This window comes from Rattus rattus, chromosome 3, assembly GCF_011064425.1.
Source record: "Rattus rattus isolate New Zealand chromosome 3, Rrattus_CSIRO_v1, whole genome shotgun sequence".
NCBI classification, from domain to species: Eukaryota; Metazoa; Chordata; class Mammalia; order Rodentia; family Muridae; genus Rattus; species Rattus rattus.
Genome location: NC_046156.1, coordinates 154,816,655 through 154,837,941, shown reverse-complemented (window position 1 = coordinate 154,837,941; position 21,287 = coordinate 154,816,655). Strand labels below are relative to the sequence as shown.

General features: G+C 41.5%; 2 protein-coding genes across 2 annotated transcripts in view; both read left to right on the top strand.

The window, feature by feature from the left end:
- Positions 1-3,519, top strand: part of Retreg1 (reticulophagy regulator 1) — a 33,440-nt gene extending 29,921 nt beyond the window's left edge. Inside the window, exon 7 of the mRNA XM_032898691.1 lies at positions 1,435-3,519. Within this exon, the coding sequence (XP_032754582.1) occupies positions 1,435-1,928 (494 nt within the window). The 3' untranslated portion in view covers positions 1,929-3,519. The remainder of the gene's footprint in view (positions 1-1,434) is intronic.
- A 5,449-nt stretch (positions 3,520-8,968) lies between these two features.
- On the top strand, positions 8,969-20,499 carry Znf622 (zinc finger protein 622). The gene is given in 7 exon segments (XM_032898690.1): positions 8,969-9,878; positions 11,529-11,719; positions 11,721-11,778; positions 11,889-12,051; positions 16,550-16,662; positions 19,177-19,320; positions 20,232-20,499. Coding segments are annotated over 7 exon segments (1,413 nt in total). The 5' UTR covers positions 8,969-9,262; the 3' UTR covers positions 20,360-20,499.
- The last annotated feature ends 788 nt before the right edge of the window (positions 20,500-21,287 follow it).

The window sequence follows — 21,287 nt, the reverse complement described above, 5'->3', positions numbered from 1 at the left end:
TTAAAATGTAATTTTAAAAGTGCAAATGAAAATCAATCTGCCTTGTACTCTCATATTGCTTACAAATGTCTCTAATGCTGGTGTAACATTGGAGGTACCAGAATGCACAGTCCGTTTAATTGAAATGTGTATTCTTCCCTTCTACCTTTACATGGGTTGCAGGAATTCAACTCAGGCTGCCGGCTTCCTCTTTACCCACTGACCCACCTCACTGGCCCCTTACATAATCATGTATATCTTCTTTGGCTTAAGATCATTACCATCCTAAGGGCAGGAATTAGTGTGATGAACACTGTATCAGTTGCTTTACCCATCATTGTGACAAACACCTGATAAAAACGACCTGGAAAAGCCTTGATTTCGGCTCACCGGTTGGGGGTAAAGCCCGTCAGGGTGGAAAAGCACGGTGGTGAAGGCTGCTCTAGCCGCAGTAGAAGAACATGAGGCAGATGTCATGTCACATCTGCAGACATAGAAATGCCTGCTGCTGATCAGCTTGCTTTCCCATTTTCTCATCCTTTTATTCATTTACCCATGTGCTGACCACATTCAGGGTGGATATTCCCTCCTCAGTCAAACCTCTCTGGAAACCTTCTCTGACATGCCTCAAGGAGTGTCTCCTATGTGATTTTAAGTCCAATCGAATTGACAATGAAGAATATCAGAAATACCAAAAGCTTTACTTAAACCTGATAGTTCATACTAGGCAAAGTTGAATATCCTTATCTATACTATTTTATGCTTAATAGGAAAGCTAAAAACACGATGAAAATGTTGTTGTAAAAATATAGAAAATGAAACAGTCTTTTACCTACTCTAGGTCCAGCACCCCAGTGCCCCAAGATATCTGCTAGATATCTTGCCAGAAATACACATCCCAACTCTGCATCGGCCCAGTGTCTCTAGCCGCCGTACACTTTCTTACACTTAAATCACTACACAACACAATAACCTTTGATCCAATTGATAAGATATAATTGCCCACCTAAACATACAAAGCCCAATACACATCCATCCCTGAAGAACATTCATAACAACCTGTAAAGGTACATCATGGAATCTTAACATCGACTTCCATATTGCCCTGCTGCGGATCTGCCTTCCCTTCTCTTGTCCTTTCCATCCCAGTCTCCTCCCCTTCCCTCAAACTTTTCTCCTGCCCATCCTTCTTTCTTGTCCAATGACAGGCCTCATTCTATCGTGTACCTGCCTCACCTGTGACATTCTCCCATATGAAAATACATATTGTATTTGTCTACTTATGGAGAGAGATATTGTCATAGATCCAGTAGGGGTCTAATCTGTGGGAACAGTGATTCTAGTAGAGCACTGGCTGTAGCTGCTCTGAGGGTTCAGGTCAAAGCCACTGCAGACAGCTCTTACTTCAGATGTGTCCTGGCACTTACTCACCAACCTCTGTTACACACTTTATAGATCTTGACCGGCCCAGTGAGGAAGTGTTCTCTCGAGATCTTTCAGATTTTCCATCTCTGGAAAATGGCGCGGGAACAAATGATGAAGATGAGTTAAGCCTTGGCTTACCCACAGAGCTCAAGACAAAGAAGCAACAGTTGAACAGTGCTCACAGACCAAGCAAAGACAGGCAGTCAGCAGCTGGCCTCTCACTTCCTCTCAAGAGCGACCAAGCCCTTCACTTGATGAGCAACCTGGCTGGGGATGTCATCACAGCTGCCATGACGGCTGCCATCAAAGACCAGCTAGAAGGGGCCCGGCAGGCCCTCGCTCAGGCGGCGCCCACTCCAGGGGACGACACAGACACTGAGGAGGGGGATGATTTTGAACTACTTGACCAGGCAGAGCTAGATCAAATTGAGAGTGAGCTGGGACTAACACAAGACCAAGGGGCAGAAGCCCAGCAAAGTAAGAAGTCCTCAGGTTTCCTTTCAAACCTGCTTGGAGGCCATTAGCCGGGAATCAGCTTGCCGCAAAGCACAGATAAACCACCCAAACATTTCAAACAAGCAGGGGGAAAAATGGAAAAAAAATTGAATTGTAAGCTTTAATTACTTTAGATTTTTTGTTTTCTTTTCCCTTCTATAGTGAGTTGGATATGTACCAGCTGATAATGATAGACTGACATTTCTGGTAGTTATTTTTATGTAATAAGCATGGAAATGAACTTTATAGTTACATATATACATACTGTGGTGTCATAAGTGCTTAGGGGCTGTTTGTAAAGAGAAACAAAAAACCACACCAAACCCCATCAAACTGAGGTCTTTCTATACGTAATCTTTTTCTTTATAATTTTCAAGCATGCAGAGATCGACAGCTGTGAACACACATGGCATCGGCCCCCTAATTACTCCTCTTGGAAGTGGTTTATCAAATTCTGATAGATTTCAATGTAAGAAAGGAGAAATTATCAAAATGTTTATAGTTGAAGGGCTATGGAAATGCTATCAAAATTAATTTTCTAGGAAAAACTTTAAAAATAAGTACTATCTATAGGCTGAAATATTTCCATGTTACTTCTACAGTTGTAGACAGAGGCTTACTTGTCAGGCGGCATGCTCCACTGACTGCCACATCTAGTCTTGAAAAGAGGTGGTACTGACCCACAGAAAGCAGCCAGTTCTGTGTCTCTTCATGATGCTCTTGTAGTGTTTGCAATGGTAAGTGCACACTATTTTGCACACTCAGATGTAAGCAAAACCTGACGTTTCTGTAATGTGTTCCAGTCTCCTAGGATTGTGAATCTAGTTATAGGTATGTCCATGAGTGATGTGCTCATTGGTGATCATCAACACCCCCCATTTTTTTTCAGTTTACAAATGCAGAACAGAGGAACTTGCTTGAACTTTAAAGTTTATTTCTCTGCCGCTGCACTCTCAATATGCAATCCATTTCTTACTGGGAAGCTAGTGTATGCTTTTTCCTTTAAACTGTTTTTTGATCACTTTTACATAATCAAATTTGACTTACAGTGGAAACCAAGATAGTTGTTTTTGTGAAACAATCTTTTAGAAGGACTGAGGGACCATGTCAGCAACTATCTTAGATCTTCAGTTATAGCTGGCATTTCTACACAGACACACAAGATCCTTACAAAGGAAGGGTAATCTAAGACTGTAGAAATCTGTGTTTCAGTTTCATCTCTTTTATTTCTAAAGACTAACTACAGGTAACTTGACCTTTAATGCACCATCTCCTATTTATTTATTTTTTTTCTCTCTGAGGTATTAAAAATATCTAGACTGAATTTTGCCAAATGTAAGAGGGAGGAAAGTCCCTGAAGACTCTGACTACTTGCTTATTTTTGATTGACCTTCTATGCTTATGTCATTAGTGCCTCACAACTGTGTTTGACGTCCTTTATTGATACAGAGTGAGCCTGTGCCTTCATTTTCTTGCCCATTTTGGTACTGATGTAAATTTGTGTTAGAAAATCTTGGAACTCTGTGAGTCTGGGAAGAATATATCTGAATCCTATTCAATACATTTGCTGGATGTGAAGAAAAATACAGCCACATATTTATAAAACAGTTGTTACCAGTATTCTTTTTATGTGTATGTTTCTTCATTTAGAAAATATTCTTAGTCATGACATTTTAAAAAACCAACAAAAATGGTCACCGGTTTCTTCACTGAAGAGAAAAAGATGAATTTTATGATCAGTAATCAAAGATCATGAAAGCATCACTTTACTGGACAAGCTTACAAGAAGATACACTAAAGAAGGCTGAATAGTGATAGAATGAACAAAAGAATTCTACACTAAGGTGTTACAATATACAAATTAAAAGAAGAGTCAGTAGGGAAAAGTCTCCAGTGTGTGTGTGTGTGTGTGTGTGTGTGGTGCAGAGACGTGCACTGCAGTCACATTCATGTCAGTATGACTTGGGCAAGAATCTGTGACTGATTGACACAGGACCGCAAGGAGACTATGCTCGGACTTCTATTTCAAAAATAGGATATTGAAGTGTGTGTGTCTCGGTAGGAGCGGTGTTTCTACTTTTAGGCAAGAGGAGCAAGTAAGCCCTTAAGAGTGATCTAGTATAGAAGGGGGCTACATATTCACTGCTGTGAGAATTTATACAAACTGCAGGACTTTCTCAATATGAAAACAACTGGATACATGTAAGATACATGTGGAATGTAGTCACTGTTTTATTTTTTCCATTAATTAATTTATTTACATCCCATCACTGCCCCACTCCTCCTCCCTCACCCCCTCCACAGTCCCACTCTCCATCTTTCCCTTCTCCTGTGAGAGGGTGGAGTCCCAACCCCCCACAGCATGAACTATTTTAATTATAGAGGAGTTACAGAAAATTTCCCCATTTCCTGAGGAAAAGCATACAATGGGAACAGCACACACTGTCATGTATTTTGGTAAGAACCAATCCGTCAGTGCTCAAGAACCTGAAGTCTGAGGTGGAAGGTTAACCCAGGTTTGCATATTGTCCTAGAACACTGTTGCTTTTTATTACACTGAAAATCTTCAAACAGGATGAAATCTCTTCCTATCTTCATAGAATATGGGGAAAACAAACTTATCACAGCAAATATCTTCATATCTAGGTGTATGTACAGACTTGTTGGTGGAGGGGTCTTGCTATGTTACCCATGCTGGCCTTGAACTCATGTCAACCTTCCTAATAGCCTCCAGAGTGCTGTAACTAAGGCACTTAATTGAACATGTATACTTATTTTAAAAAGCACACTTTTCTCCCTTTGGAAAACTGGTAAATGTCAACATGCTACTGATAAAAAGCTACAAGTAATTTTAATATTTTTGTTTGTACTATAGAGTTATGTGTCCACCTTTATTGGTTGCAGGATAATATCACGTGGCCCTTGGTAAACTCTTTTCACAGACCATGGAAGCCCCAGGGCTGTGACAGTGCACTCTGTTCCTCCATTTGCACTGCAGCATTCGGGTTAGAATGTGTTGGAGAAAGCTGTCCACAGAGCAGCTGTGAAAACTTACAGGCATCCCTCAAGATTGGGGCTGTTGACATTCTCGTAGAGAGGGGATGGGAGGGTCATCAGACTCTCATCTGACATCTTAGGCATCTTCTCCTGAGCTTTCCAACCAGCTATACATAACCCTGCATTAACTATATGGTATCTCATGAGGTGCTAGCCCATACAGAATGTGGAAGGTTAGCAGAAGGGGGCGGACCCCATCTATGCAGCCTGCAGAAGTCATCATCCAGGAAGAGCTGACACTTTGGTGCTGGGGCTGCTCTGTGTTCACCATAAGTAACTCCTCACCCATGCTCTATAAGGAAACACATCTCCTTGGTTTGCCCAGCTAGACTTGAGCAGAACTGAACTTTGACCTGCCATCAGTCCCTACCTGGGGTGATTAGACATTTGTTTGTATTTCCCCAGGAGCACATCAGTACCTCTGGTTTTGGTGTTGATACTATGGTCCTAAGACATAATGTCCACGTAATATGATCATCCTGAAGCAACAGCCTCTTAGCCACCCGCCCGGGCACAGTTTGAGAGAATGAATTAAAAAAAAAAATACTTGAAGCATATTAGAAGGGAATCAACCTGGCATAAAATCAAGATGCTGATTTTTTTCCCTGCCTACATTGTATCTAAGCCATTTAAAAAACATAGGTAATTTATAAGTACCTGTTTACAAATTTCTTAATGGGTTTAGAGCTATAAAGGCCTTATAGTTCAGTAAATGCCTGTGAAGTTAATGGATGGGAAGTATTGTAAAAGTGCATGTTACTTCACTTGTCTTCGGGGACCACATGCAAGGTTCCACACTAGTTATTTTTAATGGTTCTAATGCTGCTGGTGTGGAACTGTTTCCCCCTAGACAAATAAAGACCACAGTAACACCCACTTCACAGGGTGCTGTGATCAGTGTTTCTTAAGGGCAGGATTGGCAAACTACGCTAGGGGAAAGCCAGGCTGCTACCCACCTACACGTGGAATGTCCACTAAAAGTAATTAAAACTCTGAGACTGGGCCTCATTCCCTAGTACAGGCAGGCCTTGAACTTATGGTAATCTGTCTGCCTCAGTCACCTGAGTGCTGAGATCTTAGGGATGAGCCATCACTCTACCTGTATTTTATAAATTATAGAACCTGTAAATAAACTTTTATTAGAATATACCTGAGCTTATTCGTTTACAGATTGTGATTGGTTGCTTTTATTTTATTGCAGCAAACCCAAAGGGCCTGAATAAAGGCAGGATAGGACTACAAAGCCTGTCGGTCACACTACCTGTCCCTGTATGGTAACCTTTGATCTAAGTAATAGGAAACACTAAGTAACAGTATTCTGTTAAATCTTCAAGACCCTGCATTTAACAGATGACTTAGTCTATTTTTGTTCCTATAACAGAACTCCTGAGGCTGGTAAGTTTACAAAAAGTTCTCAGGTCCAAGAGCATACAGAACTGGCATTGCGTTGGCACTGATGGATGCACTGCTGGTACACATGTGGAAGAAAAGCAGATGTGAATGTAGATGTATGTAGAAGCTAGGTATCACATGGTCATGGTGGAGGCTGACCGAGGTTCAAAGGGCAGCTCTCGTAGTGACCAATCTAGTACCAGTTTCTAGACAAAAACCTGAATCCACTCATTAAGGTAAAGCTCCTATGACTTAATTACCTCTTAAGTGTTCCATTGCCTTCTGACTCTGTTACACTGGGAAACAAGAGGGAACAAGATTCTGGCACATGAATTTTTAAGGGACAAACCACATTTAAATAATGGTAAGCACAATTAGCATCCTGATAAGAAGTGGTAAATACACTAAGATTACGCTGCTAGCACAGGGAAAACCAGACTACAAGGTCTATTCTTGAGGTCACTACAGAATCAATGAAGGGAGCAATGTTGCTTGAAGAAGAAAAGTAAAGAGTACGGAGAAGCCAATGATGCTGAAATACGATTGTGAAAATAAACAAGAACAAGCAGAGAGGAAATCAAGGATATCGATAAATGCAAAATCAATAGGAAAACTCTAGAAATGCTTTTCTTTATATGGCTATCTTCTGCTTCTCAGGGAAGCCTGAAAATACATGTATTTTGCTCACTTCAGTTGATGATAAATACTAGACATATCTCTCAGGATGAGATCTGTCTAGAAAGCTGTTACTGCAAAAATTCTGTATTATATTAAAATAAAAGCTTTCTGCAACAAAGGAAAAAAATCATTAGATTTAACCTTTGCAGCACAAAATTTTAAGAAACACTGAATAGAGTCCGTCCTGGTGTTCTAGTGTTGGGTATGCAGCAATGAAAGGGAAGCCTGTTTTTATGGAATTTGTAGTCAAGATGACAAACATAAAGCCTGCCTGGCCCTACTCCTCTGCTCCTCATGCACCTCTGAACAGTCCTTTCACATTAGATGAGCTGGCCTGCATCTGGGAATACCGTAAAAGAACTGAGTCAACACCGGACCTGAAGAGGAAAAAGGGAAGCTAACTGCTACCCTCTGAAGACAAATATTACTATGGAGCAATTCATTTGACAAGGAAACAAAATCTCTTGCTATTGTCCAAGTGAGTCTTTTCTGATGAGACCCCTCCAGCCATGGCAAAATACTCAACCCTTCAGGTTACTTCAGCCTTGGCCACAAGTTCACCATGAACTCATGTGAGAGCGTACATAAGAAGTGCCTGACTCGGGCACAGTTGGTGCTTGTCTTACAGAAACTGAATGTTTTGATGCTAAATATTAGAGTGATCCAATACACTGTAATAGATAACAGTGATAAAAAGCAATACCTAGTAAGGACTTAAGAAACGGGGTGTTGCCACACATATGTAGCAGAGGACTGCACTGTTTGGCCTCAGTGGGGAGAGGATGTACCTAATCCTCTAGAGTCTTGATACCCCAGGAAGGGGTCGCGGGGGGGGGGGCACCCTCTCAGAGGCGAAGGGGAGGGGTATAGGGAGAACTCTGCGATGGGGGACATCCCCTCTGCGGAGGGGTAACATTTGGATGTAAATAATCATAATCATAATCATAATCATAATAATAAATGGGGTGCTGGCACTATTTTTGACAAGACTCTAGAAAAGCCCCCATAAATGCATTTGGGCAAAGGCTTACAAAGCAAGCTGGCAGTAAGATGTTCAGGCAGAATAGCGTAGCAAAGGATTTCTAACACAGTACCAAAAATTTACTTGCTTACTCTATTAGAACGATTGACATCATGTTTGAAGCAGGGTGAGTTAAGGGCAGGGATAGAACAGAGGATGGGTGGGGATGGACAGTACGTGGTTTAAATCTTATTTAGAATCAAAGAAAAGCCACTTGACCTTGAATAAAAGGGAACATAATCTAAACCGAGTAAGAACAATAAACTTTATTGGAAGCTCCGGCACTGTTCATTCTGCTTGAGCCAGGCAGTGCGGATATATCTACGAAGCTTTTCAGATTCACATTTTTCTAAGAAACACTGCTCCGTATATGTGAAGTTATATAGGCAAATCAGGCGAATGAAATAGGGGCATTTATGAACTGATTCGAATTGCTGCTGATATGCACACGGGGACTCGAAAACTTCGTACCAACGATGGAGTGTAAAACTTACCACAGATTCTTTTAAACTTTTAGATGCTGAAACAGCATCTAAAACAAACAGCATTTTGATCATTAAAAGCAACTTCACATAGTTTGACTTTTTATGTGGCTACTTGGATTTAAAATCTCCCATGTGGCTCGGATTATATTTTGTGCGACAGTGGCTAGGTCCTGCTTTTGGTGCCCTTCGATGCAAAGGTCTGGATTCCACAGTTTCCGGCCACTAGGACAGCCGGCCAAGAGTCCGCAAGTCCCACGCGGTCGCCAGGTTGGATATCTCTTTCCAGAGGCCCGGGAGACGGTCTTAGGGGATCCACCTCTCAAGAGACGTCCCAGCACTGTCCCAGGCACCCACGCCCTTCTTTCTCTCACATACCCATCCCTTTGATCTCGTCACAGCACGTGACACATCCGCTAGACACAGTCTTGACCCCGCAGCATCTTCCAGGAACACCCACCTCTGATTGACAGGGCGGCCCCAGCAACACCCGGAGAGAAATGAAGTTCTACCGTTTTCCGGGGCGTGGCCAAGGACGCAGGCGGGACTTCCTAGCCAGCTGTCAATAGTTTCCTGCGTGTACCGGAAGTTCCCTCAGGGAAACCCCGGAAGCCAGAGTAGTGTGGCTCTTCGTACCTACAGGCGAAGGAGTGTTTTGGGAGCTTGTGAGACTAGAAGACTGATCAAGACTAGAAGGTTCTCGGCTAGGTCGTCTCTTCCTTCCGGCCCGACAATGGCGACGTACACCTGCATCACCTGCCGGGTGGCGTTCCGCGATGCGGAGATGCAGCGGGCTCACTACAAGACCGACTGGCACCGCTACAACCTGCGGCGCAAGGTGGCTAATATGGCCCCGGTGACCGCCGAAGGCTTCCAGGAGCGGGTGCGAGCGCAGCGGGCGGTGGCGGAGGAGGAGAGCAAGGGCACGGCCACCTACTGCACCGTGTGCAGCAAGAAGTTCGCCACGTTCAACGCCTACGAGAACCACCTTAAGTCCCGGCGGCACGTGGAGCTGGAGAAGAAGGCGGTGCAGGCCGTGAGCCGCCAAGTGGAGATGATGAACGAGAAGAACTTGGAGAAGGGACTGGGCGTGGACAGTGTGAACAAGGATGCCATGAACGCCGCCATCCAGCAGGCCATCAAGGCCCAGCCTTCCACGTCTCCCAAGAAAGCGCCCTTCATGCCCACGGACGAATCCAGGAGGATGGCGGGCGCGGTCCGACGGGGCACCCCGGAGCGAGACCCGACGGAGAAGCCGCCCCGGCTCCAGTGGTTCGAACAGCAGGCGAAGAAGCTGGCGAAGCAGCAGTGGGAGGAGAGTGAGGAGGAGGGAGAGGAAGACGACGAAGGTAATAATGGCCCTGTCGGGGTTGGGGTGAGGCTCCGGTTCCAGGAGACATTCCGATTGAGATGAAGTTCTGGGTCGGTTTTCAGAGATGTCTCCCTCGTAGAGGTTGAACTCACGCCTGCGCATGTCAGGGAAGCATCCCTCTGAGGCCCAGCCCGAGCCTTCTTCTTTGTTTACATTTGTGACCCGGTGTCACTTTCCCAGGCTGGCCTTGACTTTCTTATCCTTTTACCGCAGCTCCCTTCCTGGGAGTTGGGTTTCAGGCTCGGGGCATCCTGCCTGGATTTAAAGTTGTTACCCGATTTATGTCTTTTAACTAGTTCTGCAGATGAATTGTAGGCCTCCATTTTTATGCTTGCTCCCGGTCCCACCAAACTTCGTGTGGACCGGAAAGGGAACAGTATTTGGTGATTGTTCAAGCATCTTATTGACAAGACGAGATTTGATCTTTTTTTTATTTATACGAAGTTTTCGTAATATGTTTTGAAGGAAATAGCATGTGTTTGTTCGGTAAAATGATGGGTTTCAATAGGACATTTTAGAGTGAGAGCAAAGGTAGTTTAAATGCTGCACTGGTCTGCATCTCCACAGGACATTTTGTTTGTCTGGTTCTCTGGTGGATCCGGGACCTAAGGCACTGATTGAAAACAGAATAAATGAATAGAGGTGAAACATGCTTCTATTTATTAGTCTGGATCAGGAAGGGTTACACTGGTGCACAGAAAGGCATGCTGTTGGCACACTGCTGTAGAATTTGTGGTTAGAGTGGCTTATGATTTTACATTTCACTTAGTTGATTAAAACTGAGTGAGGGTTTCACGTTCAGCCTGCAAGCCTGACATGGGGCTCTTTACTTTATGGGCTGTTTAATCACCCCCACAGCACTGTTAACACTGACAGTGTTTGTGTTCATGTCTTATGTCTTGGTCAGTTTCTGCTTCTATATTCAAATATCTTAAGCTGGGTAATTTATAAATAATTTGTCTGTATTTTGCCACAGTCAGTAAGAAATCTAGCTGCTGGAACCTTGACTGTCTAGTGAGGGCCTCTTCTATGAAGGGATTTTTTTTTAAGGCTTCTCTTACATGATTGAAAAGGCAGAGAGATGTAGGCTGTGTACTCAGGGAGGACGAGCAGAAGACAAAAGAGGAGACCAGCTCATTTAAGTCCTTTTCTTAGGGTATTGACTCATTCATGAGGCTCCTAGAGGCCCTGTTTGTTACATTGGTGATGAAGTTGAACTTGGAAGGACACATACACTCAAACTAAAGCATTCATCCAACAACCTTGCACACACCATAATATACACTAAAGTAGTCCTGTGATGTGTAAATTAGACAGTTAACATAACCAGATAGGATTTATTTAACTCAATGTCCAGTACTGGGCTAGGTGCATCAATACACAGGAAGGAAGTTAGCGACTATTTCACAGAGCTCACCATGTGCTGGAAAAGAAAGATTAAAGAGGTTTTTAATCATTTAACGTGTCTGAGGGTAATTAAATAGCTAAAATTGAGGTCTTGAAAGAGAGCTTGGCTTCAGGGGAACAGGCAGGACTTGTGGTACATCATGAAGCATTTGGTATCTGATTGTGCTTACTTCATCACACTTTTAAAAGTAAACTTGTTTTTCAAAACTTTGGCTTAAAGATTGGGAAGATATTGATTCCGATGATGGATTGGAATGTGAGAACCCTGGAGTGGAGGAAGAGGATGCAGAAGATGCAGAGGCTGAGGAGAGCCCACCCCTAGGTGCCATCCCAATAACAGACTGCTTATTTTGTTCCCATCATTCAAGCTCCCTTGTGAAAAATGTGGCTCATATGACTAAAGTCCACAGCTTTTTTTATTCCTGATATAGAGTATCTTTCAGATTTGAAAGGATTAATTAAATATTTGGGTAAGTACAAGTGTTTTGCTTTTGATGAAATATTTTTCAATTTGTGAGAGTAAGTAGTGAGATTTAACCTGACTACTAACGATTGATTTTATATTTTTCCACATGACCAGGAGAGAAAGTTGGTGTTGGCAAAATCTGCTTGTGGTGCAATGAGAAAGGGAAATCCTTCTATTCCACAGAAGCTGTGCAAGCACACATGAATGACAAAAGCCACTGTAAGCTCTTTACAGATGGTGATGCTGCGCTGGAGTTTGCAGACTTCTATGATTTTAGGTAAGATGAGAGTGTGAGGCGATTCGAGGTCATGTTTATACTGCAGTAGATAATATACGGATCTAGCCACCTCTTCTGGAAGTGAGTTGGGCTCACTATGCAGTGAGTTGAGATAGTAGCTCAGCTTTGCCCAGTATATTCTTCACCTGTACTACACGTCCCTAAGCTACAGGCTCACTTGAACACATCTAGAAAAGTGAAGCTCTCTAGCCCAAAGTGAGTGTGAATAACTTGCTTTTGTTCTTTATGATTAAATAGTCAGAACTTTAATTTTGCTAGTTACTTTATGAATAGAAATACAAAAATTGGGTTTCCCATTCTGGGTTCCCTGAGAAACCGAATCACAGACCATCTGGTAAAGACACTGAACTGCTTGGTAGTCTGTGCCAGATCTTGGCATTTGGTAGTGAGAGATCATCTCATAGATGGTACAGCTCTAACTGGAGTCTTGAGCAGTTGATACACACGCAACAAGTAGGTTAGGTGTTCATGAAGAAGTAGCTTCTTTTGTCAGAATGTATGTGAAGTAGCATAGTGTATGTACAGGTGTGTGTAAGTACCATGCCGAGTGGTGCAGCCACAGCCCAAGTGATACAGGTGCTCAGAAAATTTTCACCCTTTTCACCTTGCTTTTGCCTTCTCTTCCTGATTTTGTAGTTTGCAATTGAGGGAGGCAGTTGAATTTCATAATTAGGTGGTACAATATAGAAGACAGATTTGAGTTTCTGCTGGAGATAAAACACATCCTCCCTAAGCAGTAAGATAATATTTATCCCTTTCTAGTTTCCTGCGGACAGCAGTGTATTTGACTGAATGTACTTTAGACTGAATGTCTAATTGAGAGTAGGCTAAGCAAATAGCAGAGGTAAGTCAAGAGACCATAACCTTAGTTATAACTGGCTTGCAATATTGAAGTATAGACATTCTGATTTCTTTATCTACATCTGCTTCTTGTCTGTTTAAGTTCTTACTCTGTCTTGTAAATTTCAGTAGCCCCTATAGGCCATGACTACCAATTTATATCTCTAAAGCAACCATTTCCACTTCAAACTTAGAAGTGCTCTTTAACACTTGTATTGCATTCTGCTATACAACCTAACCTACTTCATCTTAGAAAAATGGTAATTCTGTCCTTCCCAGTACTGTAAGCCAATGATTTTGAAACCATCCTTGGTATTTTATATTATGTTTGCATTAATTCTTAAGTCTGTTTATCTACTTTGACATTATCTTTACTATGTGACTACTTTTCCCTTCCTCCAGTGCCCAGGTCTAGGTCACCATCCACTGTCATTGAATCTTGTTCCCTGCTTGATCTTACTTTTCATCCTCACTCTCTCTGTTACAGTCTCAAAGCTAGCTTGAGGGATCCTTTTATAACATTAAGTCATGTTAATGCTGCTCAAACTATTTCAAGGGCCTCCCTTCTTAAAGTAAAAACCAAAGTGTGATAGCTTACGATGTCCTTGGTGTTCTGACTCTAGCCATGATTCTGCTTTTCAGATTCCTGGGTATTTTTCTAACAGATATTAAGTATGTGAATCTGAGCTGTTTTAGCTTTAGCTCAGAGTCCAAAGACTTGGGTTTTCATTTCCTGAATCACTCAAATCTCACCTTGCCTAATTATTTTTACCCTTATTATCCTCAGAGCCCTTTCTGCCATTCTTTGCTTATGGTTTGTTGTCTTTTTTTTTTTTTTTTTATCTTTATTAACTTGGATATTTCTTATTTACATTTTCGTTGTTATTCCCCTTCCGGTTTCTGGGCCAACATCCCCTAGCCCCTGCCCTTCCCCTTCTATAAGGGCTTCCCTCCCCATCCTCCCCCGTTACCACCCTCCCCCAACAATCACGTTCACTGGGGTTCAGTCTTGGCAGGACCAAGGATGGTTTGTCTTCTTGATGGCATATCACCCCTTGTATTGTACTGTTACTGCTTACTGAGTGTGCTGCTCAGGCTGTTGCTATCAATTACAATTGATTACTGATATAAATGGATAGTCTCCTGGCCAGGGACAGCTCAGTAGGAAAGTACTTGTCTATAAGGTCTATAAGGTATTATTTCCTAATACTGCCACCAGTAAAACCTCAAAAAAGAATAGTATTTTCCTTTGTCCAAGTGTGCTTTTTGTGATCTTAATGTATTCTTTTGGCTCTAAAAATAATGAATGGTGTGAGCATATATAAAAATGAACATTAAATGATTTATTTGCTTTACAAAGCAAAAGTTAATAATGTTTAATAGGAAACCTTGGAAAATAGAATATTTACAAGGCCAGCATTAATTAAGTGCTTACTACCTGCGAGGCACTGTTCTCATTAAGTACTTTGTGTGGATTTACAAATGAACAAATTATAGTTCTACCCTTCCCAGATAACTCTTGTTTTGGACTTGAAATTTTCTTTGAGTGTATTTCCACGAGTTAGCATTATATGCCTACATAGGTAGATTTTGTGTATACTTAAACACACAAATTGAATGAAGGTTGGATTCCATATTTTTGAACTTAATATAAATAGGATAGCAGAGAAGGGGCTGGCACCTTTTGTTCAGCTATATTTTGGGAAAGTCATCCATTCTGATTTTGGTTTGTTTTTTAAAATTTCCTTCAGGTTTGTTGTTATGTATGTGCGAGTTTTACCTGAATGTTCATATGTGTCTATGTGCCCAGTGCTTGCAGAGGTCAGTAGAGGGGCTCAGAACCTCAGGAACTGGAGTTACAGATAGTTATGAGCCATCATGTGGGTGCTGGGAACTGAACCTGGGTCCTCTGCAAGGACCTCTTGACCTCTGAGCCATCTCACCAGGCCCATTCTGTTTCATAGTGTTACAGACTTTTCTTCTACGATTACTAGATTGAATGTTCTCTAGTTCTTATCTACTGTAGTGGTTTACATTTGAGTGGCTTCCGGTTTTTTTCTGGTTTTGAGCTGATAGAAATAATGCTGTTCTACTCTCCTGCTAATATCTGTAAATGTGCATATTTTACCCATTTTGTGTATATCTAGTAGCTGGCTCATAGGAGATGGACAGACACAGATGTGTCTGAGTGCACACATTTCCTCCTCCCATGAATTTTCTATAGTGTCACTCTTAGTGGGGCAAGGTTTTCTTTTTAGCCATATGGCTGAATGGATAGTGGTTTTACTTTGTATTTTATTATGAGCAATGTAATTGTGGACACTTTTACATAGTAATCAGCTGCTTGCAGGTGTTTTTGTTTCTTATTTAGTCTTTTATCTATTTCCTATTGGTTTAGCTATTAATATTTCAATATTTATTTGTCCAACTACTTTTTAATTGAAATTTATTATTGTTTGTGTGTATGTATGAGCTGCATGTGTTATATGTGTGCACATGTACACATGCCATGTTTAACACCAAAGTTGGTGTTAGATGTTTTCCTTGGTCACGTTCCACCTTATTTTTTGAAACAAGATTTCACTGGGACTTGGAGCTCACCAGTTCAGCTAGACTGGCTGGCCGGCAAGCTCCTTAGGTACGCCTGTCTTCACTCCCCTAGTGTGGTGGTTATAGGCAGGCACTGCTGTGCTTTGTTTTTATGTAGGTGCTGGAAGTCGAACTTAGCCTGGTTGCATGGCAGATACTTTGCCCACTGAGCATCTCCCCATCACTGTCTATAGTTACTTCTCTGTATGGCCATTTAAATATGAAATTTCAGATATATTTAGAAATAATTTCTTTTAGAACTATACTGTCCAGTGTGGTAATTACTAGGCATATCCTATGCCTGCTTAAATAAAAGATACACATTAAAATTTCAGTGCTTTAGTCACACTGTCTGCATTTTTAAAAATTCAGTACTTGAAAGTCTTTATATCTAAAGCTAACGTGAGCTACATAGAAATATGTTTTTCTATCATCACAGAATTCTGTTGGGCTGCATTCTTCTGGAACTTGTTTATAGTAATTGGGCTATAACTGCATGTCCAGCTCTGTATTCATATTTTCTGCATTTGGTAGTCTTTGTAGAGAGAGGGAAAACGTCCTCTTAGGGGTTATTTGGTCACATTTGTTGCAGAAAAATTCTGACAGTAGTTTTTATCCTTCAGTTCTTTAGTGGGCATTACCTGGAAGTGGTTGGTAGCTTTGCTCATTTGTCAATGCAGGTCTCCCATTTGGTTAAGTCTGTTTAGGTGTTGTCATGGTTTGAGTATGCTTGGCCCAGGGAGTGGCAGTATTTAGAGGTGTGTGGCCCTGTTGGAGTGGGTGTGTCACTGTAGGTGTGAGTTTTAAGACCCTAGTCCTAACTGCCTGGAAGTCAGTCTTCCACTAGCAGCCTTCAAATGAAGATGTAGAACTCTCAGCTCCTCCTGTACGTCCCTGCCTACGTTCTTGCCTTGAGGATACTGGACTGAACCTCTGAACCTGTAAGCCAGCCCTAATGAAATGTTGACCTTATGAGTTGCCTTGGTCTTGGTGTCTGTTCGCAGCAGTAAAACCTAACTAAGACAGTGATGTTATCTCACTGTTACAGGAGTAGCTACCCAGATTACAAGGAGGGGCAGGATCCTGCTGAGATTGAAGACTTGTCCTCAGAAAAGATCTTGGAATGTGATGATGAAACCATGGAGCTGATACTTCCCTCTGGTAAGTGTAGTTGTCAAAGTAGCTTTGTGCCAGTGTGTTGTAGAAGAAGCGTGTCTTCATCCATTACCTGCTGTACTGAGGAAACGAACACAAGCCTTAGTATGTGTGTTTTCTCAAGTGTGTGCAAGTTTTAAAAGGAGTTACTGAGCTCTAGGTTGGCTGTTTCATTAAAATTGGGTCATTGTTTTTCCTTGTTTCTTTTCAGATTTAGAATATTTTGACTAGGTATTAATTTTTTTTAATGCAGACTGATAGACCTCTCATCCTCTATCCCTCCCTCTCCTTTCTGTGTATATGTATGTCTTTTTCTTTGTGTCTTACATTTTCTGTGTGTATGTGTGTGTGTATGTATATTATATATATATGTATATGTGTATGTAATATGTTCGTGTATGTATGTGTGGGCACACGTGTGTGTGTCTCTGTGTAGAGGTCACAGGTTGGGCACTTTTCAAAAGTGCCAACAGGGAGAATTTTAGTGTTCCCAACATAAAGAATAACCTTGTATAAAAGTGCAGCATGTGGATCCATAGTTTTTAAGTAAATGACCTCTGAAATCTCCAGGTACACCCAGTTTGTGTGCCAGCATTAGCGTGGATGTTAGTGTAAAGCCAATTTGGGAAGAATCATTACAACTAAGAGTTTGCTGTAAACTGGTTTCAAAAGCATCAGTTATGGTACTTTAAGTGTAGTTACTCAAGATTGTTCCATAATCAAATCAGCAGCTAGATGGTTCCAGAAACAATGAAAAATAGCCAGTAGAGGGCGCTCAGAGCATTTCTTTGGAAGACTGTGTCTTGGGTCCGTTCCTTTGCACTTCCTTCATTATTCTTCAGTTCATATGGAGGAAAGGAGTGTGAAATATACGTTGATTTATCTGCCAGCTGGCCAGATGGAATTGCTATTGTATCCATTGGAAGTGCATAGTTAATCTTAGAAAATTAGATTTGGAGCTACTCTAGTATTTGATATCAATTGCATTGGGAGTTCAGGAATGGACAGTTTCAACAGTTACATGATGGAAGGTAGATGGACAGGAATGTCCTAAGTCAGGCATAATTTGTTACTGGGCAGTCACAGTGTTCTAAGGCTAATCTGTTCTTCCCAAGGGCCTACAGGTTGAGCTGCTCTTGTGCTGTATGTGGTGTTAATGCCAAGTTCTCACTGTTAACTGACTGCAAGAATAGCTCACTTCTCTCCTACCAGCTCTCAGAAGCTGTAAGATATTCTTCCAAATGTTGCTTACAAATATACATATTGACTTACTATATACTAATTACTAATTCATTTAGATATAACCATCCTTGAAAATCTGGACCATCCTGGCCTAACATTATAATTTGGAAATTCCAGTAAATAATCTTGAGGTTTACTGAGAGGACCTTCACTTAGATATGTGTCTTTTTTCCATTCGATTCATCTCACATGGATGTTCAGAGATCATGTTTCCCTGAGTTGAGGCACAGGTACAAACCAAGGCCTTGCCATAAAAATGCCTAACACATCAAATAGCTGGTTTAGAGAGATACCCTTTATCTATTCATACTGGTGTACAAAGACCAGGAGATTAAATTTGAAGTTTCTTTTTGTCATGACCTGAGTCTGATCACAAAATATCACATCTGAGGCAAGGAAGTGTTTTCTAAGCATACAGGGGACTCATAAATAACTTAACACTTTTTTCCATGCCAGTTGCACAGATGTTAAAAGCAAATATAGCCTTCTACAGGTTATGTGGTAAACTATTCATGTTTGCTTATTTGTCAATGGTTTTATTTACATAAGTTGAAAACTACTTTAGGAACCATACGCAGGATTTTACCCATACATATTTATTTATTTTTAGTGGAAATGACCATTTCATGCCTTGTGTATATGTTAAATGTCTTATGTGTTCCTATTTGGAAAGGTATTTTATTGCATGTCCTAATTATTCTTATTGTAAATAGTCACAGGTCTAAATTTAGAGAATTTAGCTTAATCTTTTTCATGTAATCAGGTGGTTTTCTTCATTTAGGAAGGAGTGTATCAGCTTTATCAATGTGGCCAAATAATACTTAGATGTTGGTGATCAGCCCGTGTATTTTAATATGTTCAGTAGCATCTCTGTCCTTCAGCCACTAGATGCCAGTATCACTCCATCTGTAACAATGAAGACATCTATAGTCAGTGCCAGATTTCCTGTGGGGTAAAATTCTCTCCTGTCGGAGGATGACTGGAGTAGAAAACTGAACCAGAGAAAAGATGCTTTCATTTTTGTTCTGCTCCAATGATGGCTTGTAGACCTAATGTCAAGGCTTCCCTGCTTCATCTTCTTTCTCTTGGGGCTTTTTAGCCTTTATGTATTTTCTTAATACTGGTCTTTTTCTGTAGTATATAACCATTGTCCTGGTTATATCTGTTTTCCTTCTAGGGTTCCTAAGTCTTGGTGCATTGAAGATCTTTTGGGAAGCTTTTGGCTTATAGCCCTGACTTGAAAGAACAGTGTTTAAATATTGCTCTCTCGAAAAACAGGTGCCAGAGTGGGTCATCGCTCCTTGATGAGATACTACAAACAACGATTCGGCTTGCCAAGAGCTGTGACAGTTGCTAGAAATCAAAAGGCTGTGGGCAGGGTCCTCCAGCAGTACCGAGCCCTGGGGTGGACGGGCAGCACAGGTACATCCTGCTTATATGCATGAATTTTGTGGGCGCTTGAGTGACATGTTATCATTTGTGTTGTCCTTCTGACTCCTTCCCAGGGGAAACTTGATCATAGTTTTGGGACTTCCATTATCTCAGGATACTTAGGGCAGTAAGTCTAAGACTCCATGACTTAAACAAATTAATGTTCCTGGCCTAGTAAGTTAATTTGCACCATGAATGTTTCCAGAAGATAATATGGATAAAAAAATCTTAAAAATCATTACAAACTGAAGTTATCTGGAGATAACACAGAAATTAAATAGTATCTTAGTGGAGCTGTAGAACCTAACATGACATGTGTAGTCTCATGTTATAAACTCTTATATCATGAGCATAATTAAATTTCAACTTCTGTTTGCTCATTTGTACAAGGGAAATGATTAACAGGACTCACCTTAGAGAGTTGAGAGGCTTGTCTGCCATGATGCATGTGTGATATGTGCACTTACCACAGTGGCCCCCTTTGGCAATTTTTCCCAGTAGCAGTGGATTGAAATGAGTAAAGATGACAGCTGGAGTTAAGCTTTAAAACCACAATGTGCTTAACTCTCACAGTGTGCTCTACAAAGCTGTCTTCTCTGCTCTTCTGGGAAATAAAGTCCAAGTGGAGGTGGTGAGGATAACTTTCTTTCTGTGCCCCAGAAAACCCTAGTATCTAAAAACATTACAAACATTACTGTTTACAGAGTTCTGATATGCACAGTTCTTACATGAATGCAGATTTCTGAGCCCCATTTCTTGGAATCCCCACATTAGACTCTGTCTTTAAATATCAGAACCCACTTATTCTAAGCCAATTTTGGAAATTCTCAGCAAAGATGTGACTTACTCTGACACTAAATAAGAGACCCTTGCCTCATTTCTTACCCTCCTTCCAACCACAGGAGCAGCTCTCATGCGTGAACGGGACATGCAGTATGTCCAAAGGATGAAGTCGAAATGGATGCTGAAGACAGGAATGAAGAACAATGCCACCAAGCAGATGCACTTTAGGGCCCAAGTGAGATTCTGAGAGGCTGAGACTGAGAGATTATCTCTGGCAGCACTTCCCTCCTTGTCTGAGGACCAGTGAAGCCAGATTGCCGAATGGTTCTTTTGCTGCTACTTCATTTGTTCTGATCTAATAAAGTCAAGATCATACTTGTCTTCCAATGTGGTTTTTGAACAGTGTTTAAAGCTTTAAGTGGTAACACACTTGTTGGGTGTTACCTCCTGACAGTTGCTTTACTGCTGCAGCTTTTAGATGCTCCCGCTGTTTGCATAAAGTGGGAAACTTAAGTAATTTCTCTATTAGAAAATTCGTTTAAAACGTGGAATAGCTCACACTTTCTGTTAGAGGAACTTTAGTCAGGGGCTTTGTGGCTTACACAGGAGCAAAATTGACTGTCACCTGTGAATGTGTGTGGCTTAGGAAGGAGTCCATGTCTCTGGGCATATTGATAAAATGCAGAAAAGGAAAGAACAGAACATGTTTAGGGCTTACTATGAAGGTTTTTTATTTCTAAATAAGCATGAAGAATGACTGCCAGCTTTTATGTAGTTTTTAGGACTGCCCCCAGTTAAATCTCTGAAGAGATTCTTAATTTAGATCGCTTAGCAGAAGGCACTAATACATTGGCAGGGACGCTAAGCTCAGTGTTCACTGAGCCACCTTAGTGACTTGGGGAAAGAGATCCAATATTTGCATTTGGGGGGTGGTTCTTTCAGTCCTCTGAGCGCAGAGCTTGTGAGGGCTCAGTGAGACAAAGGACCCATTCCATATTAGGCTTTCCAGCAGTAGGTTTGTGAGTAAAGTCTCTTTCAATATAGAAAGTGCCATACCCAGGTCAAAGCTAGGACAGTCCTGTGACAGTGACTAAGGGTCCCCTAGGCTGCGGTTGCCTGGACCCTGTACTAAATGGCCTTTGTCAATCTTTTGACACTTAGGGTACAAGCTACAG